The 25,544-nt window shown below is 36.5% G+C and overlaps 5 protein-coding genes across 7 annotated transcripts in view; 1 reads left to right on the top strand and 4 right to left on the bottom strand.

Moving 5' to 3' along the window:
* On the bottom strand, nucleotides 2,116-5,316 carry LOC104714045 (probably inactive leucine-rich repeat receptor-like protein kinase At2g25790). Its single transcript, XM_010431283.2, has 2 exons — nucleotides 2,707-5,316; nucleotides 2,116-2,537 (listed from the first exon to the last, which is right to left on the bottom strand). The coding sequence occupies exons 1-2, from the start codon at nucleotides 5,255-5,257 to the stop codon at nucleotides 2,167-2,169; spliced, it is 2,922 nt and encodes a 973-aa protein (XP_010429585.1). The 5' UTR covers nucleotides 5,258-5,316; the 3' UTR covers nucleotides 2,116-2,166.
* On the bottom strand, nucleotides 9,979-10,731 carry LOC104714044 (lachrymatory-factor synthase-like). The gene has a single exon (XM_010431281.2). It carries the CDS (start codon nucleotides 10,621-10,623, stop codon nucleotides 10,102-10,104), a length of 522 nt encoding a protein of 173 aa, XP_010429583.1. The 5' UTR covers nucleotides 10,624-10,731; the 3' UTR covers nucleotides 9,979-10,101.
* LOC104714043 (casein kinase 1-like protein HD16) lies at nucleotides 12,999-17,134 on the top strand. 2 transcript variants are annotated; one of them, XM_010431280.2, is made up of 16 exons: nucleotides 13,000-13,506; nucleotides 13,709-13,840; nucleotides 13,926-13,999; nucleotides 14,114-14,183; nucleotides 14,276-14,331; nucleotides 14,479-14,550; nucleotides 14,645-14,739; nucleotides 14,816-14,882; nucleotides 14,970-15,099; nucleotides 15,173-15,391; nucleotides 15,490-15,629; nucleotides 15,713-15,887; nucleotides 16,010-16,100; nucleotides 16,188-16,345; nucleotides 16,439-16,627; nucleotides 16,707-17,134. In XM_010431280.2, the coding sequence occupies exons 1-16, from the start codon at nucleotides 13,201-13,203 to the stop codon at nucleotides 16,764-16,766; spliced, it is 2,034 nt and encodes a 677-aa protein (XP_010429582.1). In that variant the 5' UTR covers nucleotides 13,000-13,200; the 3' UTR covers nucleotides 16,767-17,134. The 2 variants fall into 2 exon arrangements, with proteins under 2 accessions (XP_019085139.1, XP_010429582.1); XM_019229594.1 differs by having other exon boundaries at nucleotides 12,999-13,506; nucleotides 16,010-16,345.
* LOC104714042 lies at nucleotides 18,987-22,956 on the bottom strand. 2 transcript variants are annotated; one of them, XM_010431279.2, is made up of 10 exons: nucleotides 22,698-22,956; nucleotides 22,337-22,404; nucleotides 22,178-22,255; nucleotides 21,795-21,907; nucleotides 21,632-21,691; nucleotides 21,097-21,198; nucleotides 20,447-20,975; nucleotides 20,161-20,366; nucleotides 19,911-20,074; nucleotides 18,987-19,536 (listed from the first exon to the last, which is right to left on the bottom strand). In XM_010431279.2, exons 1-10 carry the CDS (start codon nucleotides 22,868-22,870, stop codon nucleotides 19,401-19,403), a joined length of 1,629 nt encoding a protein of 542 aa, XP_010429581.1. In that variant the 5' UTR covers nucleotides 22,871-22,956; the 3' UTR covers nucleotides 18,987-19,400. The 2 variants fall into 2 exon arrangements, with proteins under 2 accessions (XP_010429581.1, XP_019085138.1); XM_019229593.1 differs by lacking the exon at nucleotides 21,097-21,198.
* The window catches only part of LOC104714041, a 5,439-nt gene continuing 3,117 nt past the window's right edge, over nucleotides 23,223-25,544 (bottom strand). Inside the window, exons 2-11 of the mRNA XM_010431278.2 lie at nucleotides 25,382-25,541; nucleotides 25,085-25,285; nucleotides 24,945-25,009; nucleotides 24,802-24,829; nucleotides 24,610-24,689; nucleotides 24,442-24,528; nucleotides 24,277-24,327; nucleotides 23,967-24,188; nucleotides 23,795-23,888; nucleotides 23,223-23,707 (exon numbers count right to left, since the gene is read on the bottom strand). Of these exons, the coding sequence (XP_010429580.1) occupies nucleotides 23,481-23,707; nucleotides 23,795-23,888; nucleotides 23,967-24,188; nucleotides 24,277-24,327; nucleotides 24,442-24,528; nucleotides 24,610-24,689; nucleotides 24,802-24,829; nucleotides 24,945-25,009; nucleotides 25,085-25,285; nucleotides 25,382-25,541 (1,215 nt within the window). The 3' untranslated portion in view covers nucleotides 23,223-23,480. The remainder of the gene's footprint in view (nucleotides 23,708-23,794; nucleotides 23,889-23,966; nucleotides 24,189-24,276; nucleotides 24,328-24,441; nucleotides 24,529-24,609; nucleotides 24,690-24,801; nucleotides 24,830-24,944; nucleotides 25,010-25,084; nucleotides 25,286-25,381; nucleotides 25,542-25,544) is intronic.

Below are 25,544 nucleotides of genomic sequence, written 5' to 3'. Positions count from 1 at the left end.
AAGAAGAGAAACCATGGAACAATGATAACTAATTTCAAAAACCACAGTGGGTGCAAGTGTTGGGTCCTTTTCGTATTGGCTATTCGTTTTGTTCCTTAATATCTTTTGACCACATTGTCGAAATTTCATGTTTTTAAGTACAATTTTATTAAAGTTATCCACTCAATCATCTCATTTAATTATCACTTGTAATTATTTTATCATTATGTCATAGTTGGTTCATAAAGATGACGAGGACAGTAGTGCTATTGTAACTTATTCTTTAACACAAAGTGTAATGGATCCATTATGGTATGAACACGTCACGCAAGTCTAATTTTCACTTTATAAAAAAAAGTCTCGTTTCCATAAATCTAATTTTGTTCGATTTTTCCACACTAAATAGTAAAAATCATATATGGTCTTGTTAGAAATTTAGAACTACAATCCACTATGCGCACCTTCGACTAAGTCTAAGATTTTTAGAAAGGTTTTTACTCCAATAAACATAATAAAGTACAAATTTAAACATCATTTACTGCCATGATTAATTTACTAATGAAACATTTGGGAATTACCACTATTTGGAGTTTGATTTGCTTCGTTAGCTTAATCAGATTAACGGATTACACTAATAAAATTATTAATATTTTCAACGTATTTTGTATTGATTATATTGAAATTTTCCCTTCATTAATCAGTTGAATATCTGTTGAATTTTCTGATAGAATCGTTTGCGTTAGAATTTTTGTTGTTTTGCTTGTGTTTTGTTTTGGTAGTGAATTGGTCTACCCAAATATAAGGTTGTAAAGGCAAAAAAAGAAGGTTTTATCTAACCCCAGACAAACCGGATGGTGTTTCCTCAGAAAATAATTGGACGGTACATGTCCTTGTAGTAAACTTGTAACATCAAAGTCTGATTTGAGTGACCTAACATGTAATTTATTGTCACATGTCAAAATGAATTGAGATACTACAATGCGTAATTGTTAAACATTTTAGAACAAATTCGTCAGTCCGATCAGTCCATGCTTTTTTCCTTGTTCACATAAAAGATATTCAGACCATTCTTACTTCAACTTAAATTATATATACTCGTTTACATTCCATCAGTAAACAATCAAGATAACATAAAACCATCTTGATAGACAATCTATTTAGGTTATTAAACCTGACAAAGAAAATATGAGACTAAGAAGAAGAAAAAAAAACCCTACCAAAATTACTTAATAGATCACGAAGCCAAAATTGTCAGGCCGACAACCTTATCTTTGGAAAATATGAAATGCAAAAAGAAGTTGACGATGAGGTAGACTCTAATGCTTGTAAAACTTTCTTGATGCAGGGCCTCTCTTGTGGATCAATGGCCGTACAGTTCAAAGCTAAGCTCATGACATGGACAATGTCGCGCTGATGTACCGTTGTGTCGATAGATGAGTCGATCCACGTCTCAGTATTGCTATTCAAGTATGAATATCTAGCCCAGTTAACCAAACTTCCATTTACTTTAGATTCTATGTCCTCATCACCGGAAAAACTTTTACCGGTGAGGAGATGAAGGAGGAGGATTCCAAAACCATAGATTTCACTTTTACTTGTCATTTCCTTGTGCTCCCTCGTTTCTACGATACAAAATCGAAAAATAAAAACTTTGATCAGAGGAAAAGAGAAATTACAAATATAAAAAAAAATGAAAATATAGATAAAATCCCTTTTTCATGTCAAATGAAAACAACAATCATTTTTTAAAAATCCATACTATTTTGGGATTACATAGTGGTGGACTTGAAAACCGAACCGCGCGATGTGAAATTCATCGATCAGAAGTCGAACCCAATTTTGTTACACAAAATTTTAATATATAAATTTTGTGTATATATAGTAACTATAGATTGGCTTCCACTAAAACTCTATGATATTTAATAATATATTATATTTCTAAAGTTAATNCAAATTCGTCAGTCCGATCAGTCCATGCTTTTTTTCTTGTTCACATAAAAGATTTTTAGACCATTCTTAATTCAACTTAAATTATATATACTCGTTTACATTCCATCAGTAAACAATCAAGATAACATAAACAAAACCATCTTGATAGACGATCTATTTGGGTTATTAAACCTGACAAAGAAGAAGAAGAAAAAAAACCCTACCAAAATTACTTAATAGATCACGAAACGAAAATTGTCAGGCCAACAACCGTATCTTTGGAAAATATGAAATGCAAAAAGAACTTGACGATGAGGTAGACTCTAATGCTTGTAAAACTTTCTTGATGCAGGGCCTCTCTTGTGGATCAATGGCCGTACAGTTCAAAGCTAAGCTCATGACATGGACAATGTCGCGCTGATGTACCGTTGTGTCGATAGATGAGTCGATCCACGTCTCAGTATTGCTATTCAAGTATGAATATCTAGCCCAGTTAACCAAACTTCCATTTACTTTAGATTCTATGTCCTCATCACCGGAAAAACTTTTACCGGTGAGGAGATGAAGGAGGAGGATTCCAAAACCATAGATTTCACTTTTACTTGTCATTTCCTTGTGCTCCCTCGTTTCTACGATACAAAATCGAAAAATAAAAACTTTGATCAGAGGAAAATAGAAATTACAAAAAAAAAAAAAAATGAAAATATAGATAAAATCCCTTTTTCATGTAAAATGAAAACAAGAATCAGTTTTTAAAATCCATACTATGTTTAACAAAGGAAAAAAATGTAAGTGTACCTGGGGCCATGTAAGCAGCATCCATGCAAAGTAGGCCCGGAAGACCGAGACAAAGCCTTGGTTCATACTTGACGTCGATGACAATATTATCCGGCGATAGATTACCGGTAGCAACCGGCGTAGAACACCGGCAATGTAAAAACCGAAGAGCTTCTGCGATACTTATCATAATATTCCTTCGTCTTTCCCAACTCAAACCATTCAAAATCTGGCTCAGTCGTTCCCCTTGGACGTTTTCGTGTATCAAGTAGGCCACTTTTTCCGACCGGCACGTAGCAACTAACTTAAGTATGTTTTTGTGCTCAGAAATTTTCTTCATTTCCGTTATCTCGGGAAGAGAATCAAACTTCTTGACCTCCTTAACAACGAACTGCATGCCGTTTTCATCCGCGAAAACGTTTTCGTCCTTGAGAGATGATAGAATCGCCTTCACTGTATGCGACTTCATGAATCTTGAATCGAAGATTTGAATCTCCCACTTTGTACCGTCTTCTTGTTCCACTTTCTTGACCTCCAAAACGTTGTGTTTCCTTTGAAAGACGAGAACGATAAAGAAACCGGAGACAAGAACGGCCAAGAAAGCTACAAAAGTTGAAGTGACGACAAACCACCAACTCTTTGTGCTTCTCTTTCTTACAATCTTGCAAGGACGTAATCCGCTAGCGGTGTTTTCGCTGCAGAGATCGCTATTACCCGCGACCGCTGTTGCGTTTATGGCAAGAAAAGCTCCGGTTGAAGGTAAGCTTCCCTGAAGAAGATTATGAGAGATGTTGACTTGAACAAGAGACTCGATGTTCCCTAGATTCTTCGGAATCTCGCCAGATAATCGGTTGCAAGACAGATCAAGATCGCTTAGGACTGGGAATTCTGAGAAGCTAGAAGGGATCTCTCCGGTAAGATTGTTGTGGCTCAAATCAAGATTCACTAGATTCTTGCAAGAGGACAAGTCGCTTGGGATCATTCCAGTGATCTCGTTCTCACTTAAATCCATATCCATAAGTTGAGGGAACTTCATGAGTCGTAGTGGAACCCTTCCAGAGATCTTGTTCCTTGATAAATCGAGCTTCTTGAGTCTTTTGCTTCTAGAAAGATCAGGTAAATCACCGGAGAAGTTGTTCCTGCTGAGGTTTAACATCTCAAGTTGGGGCATGTCCCATGTGCTGATCTTACCTTGGAGGTTGTTGTTTGATAAGTCCAAGAAGTTAACAAGTTGTAACTTGGTGAAACCTCGAGGTAACTCGCCTGAGAAGCCATTGTTTTGAAGCCTCACGCGTTCTAAGATGGGGCACGTGCCTAAACTTGGTGGAATTTGGCCGTCTAGAGAGTTGGAAAAGAGGATGAGCTTGGTGAGATGGCCAGATTCACAGAGGGTGTCAGGGAGTTTTCCGGTGAGATTGTTGGTAGAAAGATCAAGAACAGTGAGGTTGCTGTGTTTCCCAAGATTCGCTGGAATCCCGCCAGAAAAGTTGTTGGACCAAAGCTGAAGAACTTTTAGACGTGGCAAAGAAGTTACACCGTCTGGAATTGTTCCGGTTAAGTTATTAGAGAAGAGATGGAGAATCTCCAAGCTTTTCATCTGGCCAACAAGCTCAGGGATCTCTCCGGAGAGCAAGTTATCGCTAAAGTCTAGAGAGATGAGGTTTTTGAGGGAGAAGATAGACAGTGGGATCTGACCGGAGAGCTTGTTTTGGTAGAGAAACATGTACTGAAGCTTCTTCAAGTCTCCTAGTGAAGGAGGTATCGGTCCAGAGAGATTGTTGTAGACGAGATCAAGGTGGTTGAGAGAGGATAAGCCACCGATTTGGTAAGGGATTGCACCGGAGAGATTGTTGTATCCCAAGTATATCCATTTCAAGTTGTTCATCTTCCCTAACTCTGCCGGTATGCCTCCGGTTAACTGGTTTGAAGCCAATGTTAAGAACTCTAATCTCGAGAGGTTCCCAAGATAGGTCGGTACATGGCCCGTTAAGACGTTTCCGCCGAGATCAAGGACTCTAAGATTCGAGAAATAACCGATGTCTTCATGGATCTCACCAGTGAGCATGTTGTTGGAAAGATCTAACGTGTAGAGGTTTGGAAGAAAGCCTCGAGGGATGGAGCCAGAGAAGTTGTTGTTGCTTAGGTTGAGGTAACGAAGAGAAGGAGACGAAGTGGTAAAGATGTCATGAGGGATTGGACCGGACAAGTTGTTGTTTGAGAGGTTGATACTTCGAAGAAAAGGTAGCCGGAAAGTTGTGGAGTTAAGGATTTGGCCGGAGATGTTCTTGGTGGAGAGATCGAGAGAGACAACACGAGAGAAGTTGTTGCAAACGATGCCGTTCCAAAGACACACATCATTAGTTGAAGAGTTAGACCAAGAAGATAGGTGCCTTAGAGGGTCTTGAATTGAAGATTTGAATGATAATAGAAGCTCAAGTTCATTTGCGTTAAGGCAGGAGAAGTTCAGAAACAAGAAGAATAATGTGGTGATGAGATATGGAGGTTGATGATGATGATGATGAGAAGTAGACATTTTTGCTTTTGTTCTTTGGCTTTGGTCTATTATAAACATGAGGTTATTGCATATGTATATATATGCTCATGTGATGTGAGTGTTTCTCTTAAGGATTGTGATTTGCATTGAACCTTAGCTGTAAAACAGAAGAAAATATATATATATTTATATATCTAAAAGAGGGGATCAATGATGACCTTCGATTAGAAATATTAGAATAGTCTTATTTTCTTTTATATTTTCTCATTTTTTTCCTTCATATAAATAAATTGTAAGAGAGTTTCATAAGAAAGGCAGTGTGCATCATTCTTTGTACTAGATGGAAAAGGGATAAAAAAAGTGCTAGGATGGGCTACAAAAAGGGGAATATTACCAAAGTTCAAATTTTAAAATAGAAAGAAACAAAAAAAGGTGGCAAGCACATTGGCACCTTAAATTATGGCTATTTTTAATATTAATATTGTTCATTAACAAATATAAAGAACACTAATTATTAAAGATTTACTTAAACAAAATACATTTTAGATGATGATCTAGAACAAGATTTTTCTTTGTGCCCTCGCAAAGTATGAATACTGTTTACGTTGTTCTGAATTTAACCCTTTTTTTTTTTTCAATTTCTCAAGTCAATATTTTCTTAGTTAAATCTAATAATGATTATTATTATTTCTTAGTTAAATCTAATAATGATTAAATGTAACACACGCACATTATTTCACAATTATCTTTAAATTGGACATATATATTAGCTAGAAAAAACTTCTTAGCTTCGGGTAAGATAATGAGAACATGCATGAATGTTATCATAAATCTAATGCGAGTAAATGAGAGAAACATCACTGTTACTTTTGTTTTCTTCATTCACTTTTCGAGTCGGACGTTTGAACACGGACAGATGAGGATGGGATTGATGTCGTCAAAAAGCCTCTGAGATTTTTGTCGGCTTACTATCAAAATGTTCTTTTGACTGAAGAAAATAAAAACACTTTTTCTTCTGACTAAAACATCTTATGTGAACGTTGAAAAGCATTTTCCCACTCCACACTTAATCATTATCGTTTTTGTACTTAATCATGCCTACTTAAATTGAGATCTTCTATATATAATATCATATATAAAAAAGTTACAAGTATACTAATAAAACTGTGATAACATACGAGTATGTATATATAGTAAGACTACAATGTTTTCGTGAATATAAGCAATTTATTTCATCACAAATCTGGTTACCTAACGTTGTGATATAGTTGTCGTGGTGCAGCTGGTATGTTGACATGGATATGAACTGCAAACTGCAACTAGTTGCATATTTCATTATTACTGACATCATATATTTCCTTAAAAAGATATATTATATATCTTCAGATGATTGTACAATATCATGTTTGATACGCCTTTTCCCAAGCTCATTCATTCACGATCAAGCTCCAAACAGAATCATAAAGGAAAAAAAAAATCATTACAAAAACGAACAATGAACTTGAGGTACGCAATTGTTGAACTTACCCCACGACGCCATCTCATCTTAAAGAAACATAAGCTCGAGTGAAAAAGGTTAAGTCTGCACAATGATAAGATATACCACCCTTGGGCTTTTCTACGTGAAACGTTGCCTTTTGTCCGCTCACCCAGTAATTAAAAGCCTCTCCTTGGTGCTCTATTTCTTTCATAGTTCATGCATAACATACCCTATTTTACTTTTTATCTTTGTGTCCACTCATATACTCGAGCAATTAATTCCAAATGTTTTTTTTTTTAAATTAATTCCAAATGTTATGTGGCACATGGATCTAACCCATATGCATTTTAAGTTGTTATATATCCGTATCGAACTTGTATAATATTCTTTAACAAAAAAAAACTTGTATAATCTTGGAATGGATTTGTACCACCGAAACGCACCTCGAGAACTAAAATTGAAAAGGATTGGACCCATCAAACAAAAAGAATAATTTATAGTGGAAAGAATATATACAGAGAATGGTCATTGTCGCGGAAGGGCATGCTTCGCTTAATTCCATTTTCTAGGGTTTTGCAATTCCCCCACACGCCCACTTTCTCTCATCCCACGCTTGTTCTCTTCTTCTTGTTTTGTTCCTTAAGTTAATGAAATAATTCCGACTTCCTAAGAATATCCAAATTAAGGTACATATATCCCATATCAAATAATTATATAATATCATATAGAGAAGATATTAATAACTGATCTACATATATACGGGATAACATAAGCATGTATTTTTTCTATGAAAGTACCATTGCCATTGTCATTACAAAATTGTAGAAATTGTGGAAAGTAGAAAGTTGTTGTTTTTGGGAATTTCTTTGTAAGGGATCAGAGTTGTCATACAACAATAGACTTTTTTGAGGTTTTCTTCGCCATCATTTTGAGTAGATAGGATCAAACTCGGTATTCTCTCTTGCAAAATCTTCAAGTCGGTTCTCATTAGCTTTTTCTTCGAAATAAGCTTCTTTTTCAACGTTTGGATAGTCTTTTTCTCTAGTCCATATTCTTTGGGATTGGTTGGATCAGTTGGAGACTATTGTGGGCTCCACATCCTTCTTCATCTTCATAAGCTTGATAATCTTGATCATCACTCCACTTGGTGTAATTGTCCGAATTGGTGAATCCTTGTTGTAAAACTTCTAATTTCCATTCTAGGTGACTTTCCATAGTATCAGTGGTGTATTCCATGTTGATAATCTTTGATCTATAATCTTCTATATGCTTCTTATAGTTCAAAACTTGATTGTTGATGTCATCAATTTCGTTCCTTTAAGAGTTTGACGTTCTCGCTGCGAACTTAGCTTCCAAATCGATTCTCATCTTATCAAATTTGGCATTGAGAAGTTTTTCGGTCTTGTCTTGACTCAAGATAAGTTGTTGCATCATATTCATGAGCTTGTCATCAGTGTGTAGGCACCTTGAAGTGATTGGTTTGTCAGTGTCATACGAGTAGTTGTCGTTGACAGAGTAAATGAGTTGGCAGCTTCATAGCAAGGTGAATGGGCAACAATGCTCAGTAGGAGAATAAATTCCACTTCCACCACAAATTTTGAGAAAATAAATTAAACATTGATATAAAAGTTGTAAATGAGATATACAATGCAAGGCAACCACATTACCATAGCGGTTAATGCTCCAACGGCAGCTACGTAACACTGTTGGCTTAATATCTAGAACCCTAAGAACCATTTGCATATGATGATACTTCGAACTAATCGTTCGAACACCGATAAAAACAAGACACAAAGATTCTTGTTATGACTAATGATGAGACACGAGTGACGTAGAGCCGACCCGTTTCCTTTGGAAGAGTTGTCTATCTCTCCTTTACACATTGATTGTAGGTCTAATTGTGTTCTTAACTAGTGGTCCAAAGTAGTCACTACTAATCACTTTATCAAATTAAATTAGTGAGTGAGAGATTAAATCTAAGTTTCCGATATTGATTAGAGGGAAAGAGTATCAAGTGACTTCGCAACTAATGTTGTGTTGCTTCTTTTGTTTTCATTTTAATAATTTTGTTGTCTAAAGCTTTGCTTTTGAACAGTATTGGTATCTACTCATGTCGGCCTTGAATGGTCCACCAAGATAATGACTTGTTCGTTTAGAATTTTTTGTTTGTTTAGTTAATTTGCCAAGTGTATAAGACAAGTAGTTAATTTTTTCTATGAAAGCATATATTATGTTATCGATTTTTATCAATTATTATACTGTCCTAATTTAGGACCAACAAAATTTATTGTGCTTATTAGTTTATAGAACATTTACTATATTTTATTATATTTATTAATTTATCGAGTATTAGGTCTCCATTGGTGAAAGACTTTTAAGATTTTAAAATCTTTAAAAAGTTTTAAAAGCATTTTATTTATCAATCAAAATTTTTAATGACTTTTTTTTTTTTTTTTTTTTTTAAGTTTCAAAATGCGATGTAAAACCAACAATTTTAAAAACTTTTTTTTTCTTCGTCCATCATAATTAAAATTATATATAAATTTATATATATTTTTTACACAAACTATTTTTTATAGATTAATTATCAGCATTTTTTTCTCTTTCTTTTGACATCCACTTCTTTCACAAATTTGTTATTTTTATCATCATCTTTGTATTTTCTTACAATTTTGTTATTAATAAAATTACAGTCACAGCATTAAAAAAAAAATTTCTAACAATCAGATTTTAATAGTTAAAGTATTTACAGCCAAATTTTTACAGTCAAAGTCTGTACCGCCACAAATAACAGTCTTACTAATCATGGCGGATTTATTGTATTGTTTAGTTGTATCAACATCTAATTTATTAATTCTTATTAATTAAAAATGTACGTGACATTATACTTTATGCAATAAGAATAAAAAGTCAATAAACATTAGCACATTATTTAATCAGAGTGCAAAGTTAGTATTTTGTTTTGCATTTTTCGACAATTGAAGATTTTTATTGACATTTTTTCCATATATATTGGAAGGAGCATATCTAATGGTGGTTGCTTCACATCCCACCAAGAGAATTATGGCCCAATATTTTTTTTAATAATTGTGGCCTAATATATATATTTTCTTCCATCGGCCCAATATATTTTTTTCCATCGGCCCAATTTTTTTTGTTTAGGTTGCTTTTTCCACATTTCATATGTTACCAGTAGACCCATAGAATGAAATGAAAGCGAGAAGGTGAAGTTGTGTGTTGACTAAAAAACAAAATATTGTGAAGTTGTGTGATAGAAAGACAGTATTGTCTAACTAGCTTAAACTACACGGAACAGATAAATTGCTACACTTTGTTTTACTTTTGTGCCACGTTTTTTATTTAAGCTCCAAATATGGCCATCTTACAAATTCACCACAATCTTAAAATAGGTTTTGTTAAAAGCATATTTGCTATTAACTTATCAACAACTTTTGAAAGAAGACTCTCCTCTTGTCAAAGCCTCTTCCATGTTCTTGGCGATTACCCCAAGTGCTTTCTCGTATTTCTTCACCAAATTATCTAGAGACAATCCTCTCACGGGATCAACGGTGAAACTCCACTCAATCACACAACCATCAATGTCTTCAACTTCGCCACATGGAGATATCTTCACCGTGGAGACGTAAGACTCGAATCCAATGTTACTCTCCACTATCTCATATCTCATCACACGCTCCACAGGATCAATGGCCACCAGCTTCTCTTTCGACCATCCCACGGCGGATGTTACGCCGTTGGATCCTATGGAAGAGCCGGAGCAGAATCTGATGCAGCCGAGTTCACCGTTGTTACCGTGGACGCCGTGACACGTGCCTAGCGTCGGAAGCCACTTGTTGAGATTGAAGAAATCGGTGAAGAGAGGCCAGATTTGGTCTGGCTTTGTCTTTGTGAGGATAGCTGACACTTTGGCTTGCCACTTCTCTTCCCTTGAAGCTTCTTCCATGTCAAAGAAAGAAGATCTTGATATATGAATATAAGAAAGTATAATGTTACTTTTATGACAATATATGTAAGAATCTCCTAAGTGGAAATATGTATTAACAATTAATTTGAATGGGATTTAATTAGCTTAATAAACACTTAAAGCCTTAAAGGTTGCGTGTTTCCAACAAATACAATGAGAATATGAACGCTTTTTTGTTGTCGTTGTTCTTGATATAGATGTGTTTTATTATTATAAACCTCTTGGGAAAATGAAAGATAGGCCGTGGTAACAGCGAAACATGTACTGTTATGGTGGTCTTTTAAAAGTTTTTATTTTTATTTTTATTTGTAAGTGTTAATGGTTTTTGGCAGTTTTTAAAAAGTTGGCTGAATATAGAATACATGCAAATTTACTAGTAAATAAATTAAAAAGGTAATGTTGAAATATTTTGTGATTTACTACTTAAACAATCATTTATTCTAAAGGCCTTTTAATTGACTGAAATTATAAATCAATCTAAAATAATAGTAATAGAAAATATTTCACTTTATGGTTTTTATAGACATTTTTAATATCAAAAATATAATAATATAGCAAAAAAAAGTTTTCAAAGTAATTATGTAACATTTTTAAAATATCACGGTTTCGGAATAAATTTCAGTTATTAAGATTAGACTAATCACAATTTAACACCTAACATTGATGCACATAACTTAGCTGTTAGGTGTTTTGACTTCTTTACTAACGATGCTCTGTTTTGTGATTGTTTGTTTGCAGAAGAAGAAAGAGAAGCAGAGAGAGAGACGACACGCGGATTACAAGCTCCCAAAGCCAAACACCGGCTAAGGTACGTCTTGGTGAGCTAACAGACCAGCTCACAAGGTCTCATAGAACGTTTATAATCTGAGTACAAGAGACCAGGAGAAATTTAACACCCTAGAGAGGCTATACAACCAAGAAAAAAGATAAGTCTACTCTTACTCTCAAGCCACTCTCTAGATCTAACCTGCTTGCTACTCACGTTCTAATTCTTGTTATATTGGCTGCTTCTCGCAGCTCATCCCCTTTTATACTCTTGATGGAGATACCTCTGACAGCTCACATTAACCTAGGTGAATCGAAAAAAACCTTATCCCTTTGTCAGTAATGACAAGAACCGTACACTGCAGAACGCGACAAAGACTGTGCTGACCAGAGTTTACCGTTGCCAACTTTCGAATCCTTCGTGGGCCTGTCTTCTTTAGTGCTCGGCCCATTATCCTCAGTTGTGGTCCACTAAGAAATTGGATCGACACTTCACATTAGCCATATAATGGTTTAACCAAAAATGACCACCTAAACCCGCATACTAGAGAACCTAACTTGTACGGCTATTTAAGAAGCCAATCCACCCTGGAGCAATCAAAAAGGAACCTTATCATGCAATGAGGAGGAGCCAATGGAACTCTGATCTTCTTCGATATTGTAGTTTATAGATGGATAAATTTCACTAAAACATTATGGGCAGCCGAGCAAGAAGATATGTGAAAAATTCGTAGGTTAGTCCGAGATATCCTTAAGAATGGTTGACTTCTATATCCCTAAATAAAAATATTACGATCCAATTCTTTAGTTCTTTCACATGCAATTTTTGAAAAAAGTTTGAACTATTCTTCTTAAAAAGTAGTTCATATCTCACCAAATGTAACAAATTTCTTTCTACTGGCTCTGCAATTCATCATTGAAGTATTTCACAACTAAATTTCAGAGTCTTCAAGCAGGCTTAACTCCGTCTACGTACATTTCTGCCATCATAGAAGAGAACTGCATCATGGATAAGTCGAATCACAGTGAGAAACAAAAATATATAACTTGTATGAGACACATATTGAACATATCATTTTCAAACACTAATCAAAGTTGATTCAACATTCCATTGGATGAGTTCACCAAAAAATTATCATGATGATTCATCATAGTGTGGAAGTCGAGGCGAACACTTGAAACCAAACATTTTGTTGTGATCGTTTATCAGTCAAAATGAAATGGTCTTTTCTCCATAACCAAGAAGAAATCATGTTAACCTTGTAATGAAACCTACCCTTTTCCATATTCAATCAATAAAACTGTTAGCAGAAATCTCAAATATGTGGCATAAGAAAAAAAAGAAAAAAACATTCCGGTCGGCATTTTGAAAACATTTAGAAAGAGAAACATTCCAACAAAACCCTTTCAATTCACTCATATGTGGTTAAATTACGTATAGCAGATTTGATATATATACAAATTAATTATGTCTATAGTGTAGATGAAAGACAAAAGAAAAAAAAAAACCACAAAAACCTAATTAGAAACCAAAGAAAAAAAAAAGTAAAGAAAGAAAACACTAGAAGAAGGTAAAAAAAAAAAAAGATCAGAGTCCCTCTTAGATTCGATTGCCAAGTCCCCCAAAAAAAAAAAAAACAAAAATCCCCAAATCTCTCTCAAACCCATTAGCAGCTCACAGTTTCGTTATCTTCGCTTCAGATTACCCTAACCCTCGGATGGTTCTGGAAGACTCTTTCTTTCTCAGTGAGTTGGATCGTTCCATGGACGTCGACCACCACCAAGCGTACGATGCCTGAGCTGCGTCGCAACGCACGCAGAGATCGGGCTAATAATAAGAACCCGAACCAGAACCCAATTGCTTTGACACAATCACCAGTTAGGAGAAATCCGAGGCGGCTGAAGAAACTGGTGGCCAAGGAGGAGGCGATTGTAGTAGCAGAGAAGACGACGCCTTTGGTGAATAATACTGCAGTAAAGGAGGAAGAACAGATTAGGGTTTCGAGAGAAGATAAGAAGATGGATGAACACGACAGTGGCGGCCAAGCAGCACCAGTGCCTGATGATGAAGGAAACACTCCTCCACTTCCTGAAAAGGTGTCACCTTTATTTGTTTGGATTTTGTTATTTCTACGCAATTTAGCTCTTACGAGGTTGGACTATTGTCTCTTGCATTGTTTGTGGTGTTGTTCTTGATTAGGAGAAATCTATCAAACTTGGGCGTTTCTGATTTTTTGCAAAAGTTACTGAATTTTTTATGATTTAAGATGATTTGAGTATTGACTCCTTGATTCTACAGGTTCAGGTTGGTGGTTCACCCATGTACAAGTTAGATAGAAAACTAGGCAAAGGAGGTTTTGGACAAGTTTATGTTGGTCGAAAGATGGGCACAGCCACTCCTAATGCTAGATATGGGCCGGGAGCTATAGAGGTATGCTATATTTGTTTGCAGATTTACTTGCTTTCTTTTTATTTCGTTTGAGCTATATTTAGTTTTGATGTGTCCACTTTTGCAGGTTGCTTTGAAATTTGAGCATAGAAGCAGCAAAGGATGCAACTACGGACCACCGTATGAGTGGCAAGTTTACAAGTGAGCGCTATGGTTTCTTGTGTTTGGCTCTAGGAATCTTCTTCTGTTTTTCCATATATTTGGTTTATACAAGGATGAGATAACTAATGTATGATTTATCCTCTGTTTGTCCAGTGCACTTGGTGGCAGTCATGGTGTGCCGCGAGTGCATTTTAAAGGTCGGCAAGGTGATTTTTATGTGATGGTATGTTGACATTAGCTAGATTTTAACAAAAACACTTTCTGTTCGTAGCTACTTGCAGTATGACTCATTATAGTGTTTAATCGTTCATACAGGTTATGGATATTCTTGGGCCTAGCTTATGGGATGTTTGGAATAGTACCACTCAAGCGTGAGCATCCAACCTGAGAAACCTTTACGTTATTTTGTAGCATCTGAAGATTTTGTTATATAAACCACTGGTGAACAGATATGTTTCGGAGATGAGCCAGTTTATATTCGTACTCACCATATGCTTTGTTTGTTTTATATGATGTAGGATGTCAACAGAGATGGTTGCATGTATAGCGATTGAGGCAATATCCATATTAGAAAAGATGCATTCGAAAGGGTAATTTTCTTATATTCTTGCTGACGGTACTGCCTACTGCAACTCTATTGCTTTAAATAACTTTAGTTTTCTTATATTCTCCTGTCTCTGGCAGATATGTGCATGGTGATGTAAAACCAGAGAATTTTCTGCTTGGGCCTCCCGGGACTCCTGAAGAGAAAAAACTTTTTCTTGTCGACCTCGGCTTAGGTATGTACTGTATTTTGTAGTAGGAGGAAGCATACTTTGCTCTTTGTGCTGCTTATCCAAGTTGTTGGTCTTGCAGCAACCAAATGGCGTGATAATGCAACTGGACTACATGTCGAATATGACCAGCGTCCTGATGTTTTTAGGTAAGTTGATTCAGCTAGTCATAAAGCTTGTGAGATTGATTTTTATCATTTTGTTACTTATTAATGTTTTGCATTTTGCGTTCTCAGAGGAACAGTACGTTATGCTAGTGTACATGCTCATCTTGGCAGAACTTGTAGTCGGCGGGATGACCTGGAATCTCTTGCTTACACTCTTGTTTTCCTTCTCCGAGGCCGGCTTCCATGGCAAGGCTACCAGGTTGGGGGATCTAAAAGTTAAATTATTCGATTTTTTTGGCATTTTCCTTGCCAATCATGAACTTTTTTTTTAGGGAGAGAACAAAGGTTTCCTTGTTTGCAAGAAGAAGATGTCTACTTCCCCAGAAACTCTTTGCTGCTTCTGCCCCCTACCATTTCGTCAATTTGTTGAGCATGTTGTCAATTTGAAGTTTGATGAGGAGCCTGACTATGCAAAATATATCTCCCTTTTTGATGGAGTAGTTGGCCCAAACCCAGACATTAGGCCAATAAATACTGAAGGTGCACAGAAGGTGATTTGGTGATCTTTTTTATGACATGTTACTGTGGCTATGCTATTGAGGTTTTGTCTAGAATGCCTTAAGCTTTTTCGTGTTTGTCTGATGTGAAGCTCATATATCAAGTGGGTCAAAAGAGGGGGAGGCTGACAATGGACGAGGAGGACGAACAACCAACAAAGAAGGTCAGATTGGGAATGCCAGCAACACAATGGATCAGCATTTACAGTGCACACAGACCTATGAAACAACGGTGCCATCTTGTGTCTTATTTGAGAGTTCTTGGTACGTACGTATATAAACATGCTGCTAACATGTCTTTTTATCTTTGTGCAGATATCATTATAATGTCGCTGATGAAAGGCTTGCACAACACATTGAAAAGGGAAATGAGGATGGTTTATTTATCAGCAGTGTAGCTTCTTGCGCAAATCTCTGGGCCTTGATCATGGATGCAGGAACTGGCTTTACGGATCAAGCTTACCAGCTATCACCGAGCTTTCTCCACAAGGTAGCTTCATTCAATATTCTTGGGCAATCTTTCCAAATTTCTCATGTCTGCATAACTGCTGTCACTTCCATTTATGATGTTCTTCAACTTGTTTGTGTTGTCATTTGGTCCATATCTTCTAGGAATGGATTATGGAACAGTGGGAAAAGAATTACTACATTACAGCAGTAGCAGGAGCAAGTAACGGGAGCTCATTTGTTGTTATGTCGAAGGGTAATGTTGGTTTATTCCTTTTGATTGCTTGTGTAACAGTTGTTACCGTTTTATCTATGTTTCACAACATTCATATTTTGTATTCAGGGACTCAGTATTTACAGCAATCCTACAAAGTCAGCGATTCTTTTCCCTTCAAGTGGATAAATAAAAAGTGGAGAGAAGGATTTTATGTTACATCTATGGCAACTGCTGGAAGCAAATGGGGGATTGTAATGTCTCGTGGAGCTTATTTTTCTGACCAGGTCTTATGAAGTTAATTTATCTTCTTTTGGGTCTTGCAGCATGCATCAGTTTGAATTGCATCATGATAATATGAGGATTTTTCTGTGATGCAGGTTGTGGAACTAGATTTTCTATACCCTAGCGAAGGTATACATCGTCGGTGGGAAAATGGCTACCGAATTACATCAGTTGCTGCAACTTGGGATCAGGCTGCCTTTGTTCTTAGTGTGCCAAGAAGAAAACTTACTGATGAGACACAGGAGACTCTTAGAACCTCAGCTTTTCCTAGTAATCATGTCAAGGTTTGTTTGCTGGTCTCTTTATTTCCTTCTCCTTTATTATTTGGCATCATGGGTGTAACTTGTAGTCTTTTTTGTGCAGGAAAAATGGGGCAAGAATCTTTACATAGCATCTATTTGTTATGGACGAACTGTCTCATGAAGTTCTTCTAATTTCTGTTAGGATGCAACTCATTTAGCTTTTACCATACATCCGCTCAGTGAGAAAAAAACATCTGTTGTGATCAGTGATGCTGTGGCTTAGGGAAATCTTTTAGGAAGATTGAATGAACGATGGACGCCAGACTCTTCTTCACTAGTGCTGTAATGTAGTGTATCAACTGCAAAATTGTCCTTTTTTCAACTTGGATGACCTGTTTAAGGAAATAAGTTTAACTTTCTTAGATAAAAAAGGGTAGTCTGGTCTTATATTTTTGCAAGATCATGTTGATATTATGTGGCAGTGGCTGTAATGAAGAAGGAAATGGATGTTTTTGATATTTATTATACCTGTCTTGAGAGTTTTGTCTTGTCATTTTGTCAGTGAATGTAGGAACCAAGAATTTGAACGATAAAAGAGGTCTTTGACACTTTTGGTTCAGAGATTTAAACCTATCGTGATCGTCACCTTTATCTTCTCGACATCTGAAAATGAGGTGATGTTGGGCTACTCCTCTGGAATTGTAACGATCAGCTTTCTGAGACAGCCGCACACACTTCAGCTGTTCTAAGATGTCGTATGGGGGTCATTTATCTTTACCTTTCTTTTCGCTTTATCGCAGCAGTTCTCACTATTGCTAACTGAATCATAAGGTCAATGCAGCAGAATATGGGGACATCTCGTCATCACTGCCGTATGCTGCTTTGTATCTGAGATGAATGGTAATTATTTCTTTCATGGTTCATAATTTAGTACTTGTTTGAAGCATGAAAGGTACAGCGATGATCCAAGAATTTTGTTTGTTGCAGTGCATGCAAAACAATTTCACTGTCATCAAGTAGTCTCGCTTGTATTGAAAAGGAAAAAAAATTATGTTGCATTTTCTGATTTTTGCCCTGTTTTTGTTTCAGATGTCCTACTCATGTTTTTCTATTCCCCTGGTTTTGTTGTTTAGTGAAGTACACACCATCAGTAAATTAAGGAAATATAGATGTCAAGCAGTCGGATACAACTATTGATATCCAAAACAAAAAAAAAAACCTGAAAGGCTTGATGCTTGATCTATGAACGAAACCAGTTTCCTTAACTATAAACTAATTATCATTTACTCAATTGCAATTGCAGCGTCAGTGTACATTCTATGCATTCATAAATGTAACTACCAGTTTGCTATTGATATATGACAAAAATCTATGGATCAAAACTGGATCCAAGAGAAATATAAATCTTGTACACAATCAAAGAGATAAAATTCCAATTGATAGATTAATTCATCCATACAGTAAGCCAAGTCACCCTCAACCTTTATTTCCTTCAGAAAATTGGCATACGTGTTCCATACACAAAAGTGACGCTTTCTTCACAATACTAAAACGCTCAGCAATGAAACTTGAACGGATATTCCCATATTAAGAACACACCTTGGAATATCATACTCATTGACCCACCACCACATCATGCATGCGAGTACATATATAATGTTATGTATATTGATGAAGATTGAGCTGTATTGTTACTACTTTAGACTNCATTTATCTTTACCTTTCTTTTCGCTTTATCGCAGCAGTTCTCACTATTGCTAACTGAATCATAAGGTCAATGCAGCAGAATATGGGGACATCTCGTCATCACTGCCGTATGCTGCTTTGTATCTGAGATGAATGGTAATTATTTCTTTCATGGTTCATAATTTAGTACTTGTTTGAAGCATGAAAGGTACAGCGATGATCCAAGAATTTTGTTTGTTGCAGTGCATGCAAAACAATTTCACTGTCATCAAGTAGTCTCGCTTGTATTGAAAAGGAAAAAAAATTATGTTGCATTTTCTGATTTTTGCCCTGTTTTTGTTTCAGATGTCCTACTCATGTTTTTCTATTCCCCTGGTTTTGTTGTTTAGTGAAGTACACACCATCAGTAAATTAAGGAAATATAGATGTCAAGCAGTCGGATACAACTATTGATATCCAAAACAAAAAAAAAAACCTGAAAGGCTTGATGCTTGATCTATGAACGAAACCAGTTTCCTTAACTATAAACTAATTATCATTTACTCAATTGCAATTGCAGCGTCAGTGTACATTCTATGCATTCATAAATGTAACTACCAGTTTGCTATTGATATATGACAAAAATCTATGGATCAAAACTGGATCCAAGAGAAATATAAATCTTGTACACAATCAAAGAGATAAAATTCCAATTGATAGATTAATTCATCCATACAGTAAGCCAAGTCACCCTCAACCTTTATTTCCTTCAGAAAATTGGCATACGTGTTCCATACACAAAAGTGACGCTTTCTTCACAATACTAAAACGCTCAGCAATGAAACTTGAACGGATATTCCCATATTAAGAACACACCTTGGAATATCATACTCATTGACCCACCACCACATCATGCATGCGAGTACATATATAATGTTATGTATATTGATGAAGATTGAGCTGTATTGTTACTACTTTAGACTATACTCTTAGTCAGCTTTAGCTTTCACAAGCTATCTTGTAATATTCAGGATAAATGATAACTAAGGATGGTACAAGCTAGTTTAAGGTCGAAACCATTCTTTGGCACTACTGATTTGGTATTGAAAGAAAATTGAATCCGTGAGGAAGACCTGGTGTGAATATCGTTTCAGCACATGTCATCTGCGACCTGTGAGCCCCGAACTGCCCAGAAAGATGATGGCTTCAACTTCTTGTTTGTCGCTGTGAAAAGCCAACCCAGTTGGGTTTCACACGTCGCACAGTTTGCAATTGTCCATGCATAACTGCGGATTTAAGACATAAATCAGAGTTATGGTAGACATGAAAGATTACGGATTAGGCCTGCTTAATAAAGTACAAGAACCAATGCTCTAAACATGTTAGCCTATGCCTATGAACAATTGATCTAAAGGGTCTACTTGCAACAAGTTGCGCCAGCTGCTTTATATGCTAATGCTTAAAAAAATTAGCTTGTTTTGATCTAAAGCTTGTTTCCAAATTTTCCACGAGGAAGCTCCCTAGGACAAATAATAGTGATTGAGCTCTATTTCTAAATGACTGAGGTACCAAATGAGTTGTAAGTATAATAAAGGAAGTAGGTCATTTAGTTCATATATAAACGTGATTTAAGGACAAACATTGATGAAAAAACTCTTACCCGGGAAACCAGCTGTCCTTTTTAATAGGTCTACCCGTGAGCGCTATGTCATTTGCTTTGTAAAAGGTCATTATCTCGTGCACATAGCCATGTGGGTTTACGTATGCACCAAGAGGACCTTCATTAGAAATAACCAACATGTCTTTTCTTCTTGCTATGACAGTCTGCATTAATATGCAAATGTATCAGTAAACCAAATATTCAACAAAGAGGAAGTATAAATGGTATATACCATGCTCCCACAAAATACCTGACAGTGTTTACATCGAACACGATCAAAACTTTCAAGCAATTCAATTTCTCGCTGCAATCTGTAGGAGACTCCATTGAGCTCCAAGAGCTCTTGTCTAATTGACTCAGACACAGGGATTTTACTAGCAATGGAAAATGATAGAATATCTGGTTTATTTACAAAAGCCTCCATGTTTGGAACCCCAACTATCTGCTTCCACAGATCTGCATATTATCTTAACATTAGTAGACTCTAACTACGTGTGCTACTTCTAGAAAAAGATCAAAACAAACAAGAAGTTTACCTGCTGCTCTTTGAGCAAGATAATATGAGTCGTACATCCTATACAGCCAGAAAGGCCAAAATGCTCTTGGGGCCATGCGGAATCGGCTTAGATCAGTATTTCCCCGGAAATTCTGACATATCTCTTGTGAAACAGGAGTCTTACTAATTGACGATTGCCCATCTTCCTTTTCTTCATCATGGTCAGAAGCTAAACATCCCATGGATCTAGAGCTGTATGGGTTAGACCCACTAGATTGCATCTCTGATGTGCTGACTACTAGATCATCATCACTACTTGCCGAGTTATAAAATATTGAGTCAACTACTGAATAATGAAGTCTTTTTTCTGAAGGAGAAAGAGCACTTTCGAAACTTTCTTCAGAATATGCTACTGACTGAGCGTCCATATCTTTAAGAGGTGTAGATAACGACATTGCACTCAAGGATGAGCGACCTTGCAACTTGCTTAACGGTACCAGTTTTCCAAACGCATCCCTGGGAGTCCTCAGGGGTACATCTTCCTCAACAATTTGTACCTCTCCGCAAGGCTGCAAGAAGGATTTCATTAGATATAAGCTTCTTACAGAATAAACAAAGATGCATTATTCCCCTCTTTCACTAATAAAATAGGTGGAATGCCTATGTATATATATGAGAGAATGTCCATACAAATCCTTCAATGTCAGTCCAACGACGCATTAAACGGAACCGCTGTTGCCCACGAGTAATAACATTGAATGAACCATCACCAAGTCGACGGAACTGTCGTATCTGCGATTATCACCGAGAATAGTATGTTACATATTGAGAACTAGAAGATACAAATTATTCCCACCAATTAAATATATAAAACAACAACCAAGGCATTTCCCCAACTGTCTGCATCAAGACCCTGTTCTCAGGCATTGCTCCAGAAACATTGCGCAGATAATATAAAAATCTACAGTATTTTACGCAAGAAAGTGATCAACGAGGATGCCAGTTCTAAAATGTATTTATATCTTAAGAGATGTTCGTGCTAACACCAATCACATCAGATCCCACAATTCCATACAAAAACTGCAGAAAATTTCGAATACAAAACCGCGGAGGTCTTAAGATGAGACAAAAGCAAAATAAGTTTTACAACAGAAATCTGACAGGTGTAACTTCATCTAACAATCAATAGAAAGAAAAAAGAAATGAGAAAATTTAGAAAGATCACCTCTGCTGTTGTCCCCACACTGGCATACTTGAGCTGAGCACCTTCTCTGTAAACACGGATCTGAATATAACAGGATAAATTTTAGATGAGTAATTTTTTCTTGTAGAAAAGAAGAAGATATTTCGAACCCAAACCAAGCAAAGCAAAAGACTAAGTAACCTACCACACCTATCGTAGATGGAGCATTAGTTTGGTTCAAAGCTTTCTCAACAGCAGCCAAGAAACTAGCCTGAATAATTCTAAGGGGTAGTGTTGCCTCTGGAAACAGAACCACTCCTGAAGTATCGCAAAGCAGCAGGGTCAATTTGTTACACATATATCTGGGTACAAAACACTAGGAGGGGACAGATGACTCTTCACACCATAGACACGAATTGGTTTATAGAAAAGGTACTTCAAGTAAATCTGAAGAAGAAACATAGTGTGCTTGTTCAATTCAAGTAAGCACCTCATGTCCGTGAACATGATTCTTAGATTAATGCTACAGATGTAACCACTAAAAGAAGAAAACTATAACCACTCGTCCGTATCTATTATTATAAATACCTTCAAGATAGAAAAGCGGGATCTTCAATACTGTGCCTCCATCCGCAAAAGCAATTCTGTTTGGAGTGTCCTCAACCTCTGTTAAACAATACAAAAACGTAAGCTCAGATGTGGCAAACATATAAAGAAAACACACAAGACGAGAGAATTAATCCATACCGCCAAGATAGGTATGTAAAGAAGACAAAGCTGGGTTGAAAATAAGTTCATCATCACCAAGGTTACCACTGGTTAAGCATCACCCAAATCAAAAGTCAGAAAAATACAACGAGTATTAAGGTTGTTAGTACTAAAGATGAAAGCAACAGCTTGATTCCTCATACACCCCAAAGAATAATCAAATCACTGTTTCGTAGATCCGTTACCTATAGGATCACTAAACCCTAAGTAATGCAAAAACTGGAAAATCAAAAACTGATTCAATACTGAAGAAACAACACTGAGAAAGAGCAAATGAAACGAAGAATAGAGTGTGAAGGTAACAAAACGATCGTATACGAGGAGAGATTTGATTGCTTACGAAGCTTGGGCGTGGGAAGAAAAGGGAAATGCAGAGAGATCAACATCATTATCATCATCGGAATCGGAATCGTGGAGGTAATCGACTTCTTCGACCTGTAATTCCTCGAAATCAAGCTCACGAATCTGCTCGATCTGCAGCCTCTCTCTCTCTCGAATCCTCTCTTCGTCCATTTCTCTCAGACTCAGAGTTTCGTTTACCCGCCACCAGAGTTGAGTCTCTCTCCTTAGTCCTTTGTTCGCCACCAGAGGCTCTGCGTCTTCCAGGTTTGTCTCCGTCCTGGTTAAGTTATCGGGCCGGTTTCTGGATCCAATACCCGGCCCAACAATTCAAACCATTAGTAAATTATAACAAAATTAACAATTTTTCCAAGGTTTTGTTGGCTGGGCAAAAAAACCAAAACCGAGTGCCCGAATAAATGATACTGAAGATGGCATATAAATTTCTTAATTCACATGAAAATAAAATTATAATAAATAATAATGATAATGAATAAAGTTATTTTATTTCCATCTAATACTGTTGACAAAATGATCAAAATCCCTTACGTTGCCATAAATTACATTTTCAACCAAACAACAAAACGAATAGTGCTAATAATACAATTTTCAAATCTAAGTAAACGACACCAAGACATACAATCAAAAGACCCACAACAAGTCTTGCCATCAAGAATGGAGCTTTTTATAAGCCAACAAGCTACACACTAAATACAGCCGATTTGGCATCACTTAAAAGAGAAGAATTCCAAAAACCAATAACTTGGGCCAGAATTCCTAAAAGTCAACCACCGTACTTGCAAAGGTTCTCGAAACCCATGTACTCGTGCCGTTGGATTTTGCCAATCATGTTCACTATTCCCACTCCACCAAGCGATATCGCACTGATAAAAATCGTGGATGCAAGGATGAAGATGATGAGAGATGCCCGACCGAGGGCTGAAATTAGCCTTCTCACTACATGCTGTCCAACTAAAGCTGCAATTGTTGCCACTCCCACAAGGTACAGAGCTGCATAAAAGGTTAAAAAATATGAGGATTATCATGAAAATTTAATCGATTATGTGACCTTATCGAACAAAATGATATAGAACTCACCATATGGAACAGGGAATCGTTTGAGAAGATAGTATTCTACAACAGACATGGATGATGAGAAAGTCATTGCAAAAGTGGCTGTGGCACTTGAAACCTACAAAAACAAGTCATTCTCGATTAACAATGTTGTTTTTATAGATAAATATTTACTGAACTTGTTAAAGAGAACCACCTGTGGTGGTACACCAAGCTCCAAGAACAATGGACCCATAATGAAACCTCCACCTAAACCAAGTAAACCACCAACTATGCCTGCCAATATGCCAAATGTACAGTAAAGAACTAGCTGGCCAACGGTGAAATTTGAGTCTCCTTGTCCCTTAGATGCAATGATTCTTCTACCCTGGTACAAAGCTACTGCCTCATAGCCTGATACACCAACTGCAACCGGAATCTGTATGAAGGTAGGATAATTTGTAAGCATCTATAAGCAAGCAGTATATGTGGATTTCTCTGCAAAAAGAACTTAATTGACTTTGTACCTGTAACAAATTTATGACCCAATACGCTACTGAACAAGTAGCCAGATTTTGCTGTTTCAATAGTAGCCCATGAAGAAGTATCAATATAGTTTGAACATAAAAACAAGTATCTTCAAATGATACATATCTATATGTATTGCTAGATAAAGAAAAAAAATACTTTACCTTGGATATCTGCAGTGCCAAGAATACAACCCAGACAAACACGAGAAGTCCCAGTTCCTTCCAGTATACATTTTCAAGAATACTAACCTGCAGCACATTAGCGTTGCTTAACTGTGACATAACTTCCAAACACAGCACTAGCAGTAATGTAAAGAGAGTAGCATATACCTCTTCTTTCTTTTTGTTTCCAGGGTTCGTGCTTGGGGCTGCAGGAAGAGGCACGTATTCCACTTCAGTGCCAGATACACCTAATGAAAAAAGCTGATTAGGTGAGCAATGCTTTTCCCAATAAACGCAAAACAAAGGTTTTAAAATGGTAGGCCCTGAAAACGATTTAACAAACAAAAATATTCAACTCACCATTTGACTCTAAACGCTTAGCAGCTTCCTGTACCACAATAAATAAATATAGTTTGATGGGTTATTATTCATTACGATTAGTACAGTCTAGGTAGCAATAAACGATACAACCAACCCCAGTTTGCAAAAGGTTCGTGATGTACCTTTTTCTGTATAGTTTCCTTGTTCCAAGTCTCAGAACCCTTCAAAAATGCCTTTGTTGACGTGCCTGCATACATGATAACATTGATCAAAATGGTGACTCTACCGCAGATTGGGGAAATGGCCTGAAACACTCACTTACCTAGAAAGAGGATAATGAGTAGAACAGTAACCAACCAATCTGGGAAAAGCACATTAAACGCAACTCCAATACTAATCCCAAGCATAAGCATAGGCTGGATGAGCAAGGCGAGATCATAATCAATGATTGGCATATCAAGTGTAGGATGCCTCAGTCTAAGATTGTAATACACAGTTGACACAGAAGCACCCATAATCATACCTACAAAACTCATGACACTATTAGTTTTTTAAAATAAAAATAGCACCAAAGAGAATAAATAGTTGTTATATAAAAATAAAAATAAAGAATCTTTACATTTAGAAATAGCAGTAGCAGATTTAGGATCAAAGCCAATAATCAAACTAAGCATAGGAACGAAGATACCACCACCACCAACACCACCTACACTACCAAACGCAGCACCAAAGAATCCAACAAGTGTTCCCAAAACGATTTGCCAATTAAACTCAAATTCCTG

Source organism: Camelina sativa, chromosome 9 (genome assembly GCF_000633955.1).
Source record: "Camelina sativa cultivar DH55 chromosome 9, Cs, whole genome shotgun sequence".
Classification (NCBI taxonomy): domain Eukaryota; kingdom Viridiplantae; phylum Streptophyta; class Magnoliopsida; order Brassicales; family Brassicaceae; genus Camelina; species Camelina sativa.
This window is presented reverse-complemented; position numbering and strand designations above follow the sequence as displayed.

Excerpts from the sequence above, each read along its gene's own strand:
- LOC104714045 (XM_010431283.2), bottom strand. The coding sequence starts at position 5,257 with ATGTTTATAATAGACCAAAGCCAAAGAACAAAAGCAAAAATGTCTACT. Across the intron at positions 2,538-2,706 it reads TGCTGCTTACATGGCCCCAG|AAACGAGGGAGCACAAGGAA; the intron begins GTACACTTACAT and ends TTTGTATCGTAG.
- LOC104714044 (XM_010431281.2), bottom strand. The coding sequence starts at position 10,623 with ATGGAAGAAGCTTCAAGGGAAGAGAAGTGGCAAGCCAAAGTGTCAGCT.
- LOC104714043 (XM_019229594.1), top strand. The coding sequence starts at position 13,201 with ATGCCTGAGCTGCGTCGCAACGCACGCAGAGATCGGGCTAATAATAAG. Across the intron at positions 14,551-14,644 it reads GAAAAGATGCATTCGAAAGG|ATATGTGCATGGTGATGTAA; the intron begins GTAATTTTCTTA and ends TGTCTCTGGCAG. Across the intron at positions 15,100-15,172 it reads TTCCATGGCAAGGCTACCAG|GGAGAGAACAAAGGTTTCCT; the intron begins GTTGGGGGATCT and ends CTTTTTTTTTAG.
- LOC104714042 (XM_010431279.2), bottom strand. The coding sequence starts at position 22,870 with ATGGACGAAGAGAGGATTCGAGAGAGAGAGAGGCTGCAGATCGAGCAG. Across the intron at positions 21,692-21,794 it reads CTCCATCTACGATAGGTGTG|ATCCGTGTTTACAGAGAAGG; the intron begins GTAGGTTACTTA and ends TGTTATATTCAG. Across the intron at positions 20,976-21,096 it reads GGACTGACATTGAAGGATTT|CCTTGCGGAGAGGTACAAAT; the intron begins GTATGGACATTC and ends TCCTTCTTGCAG.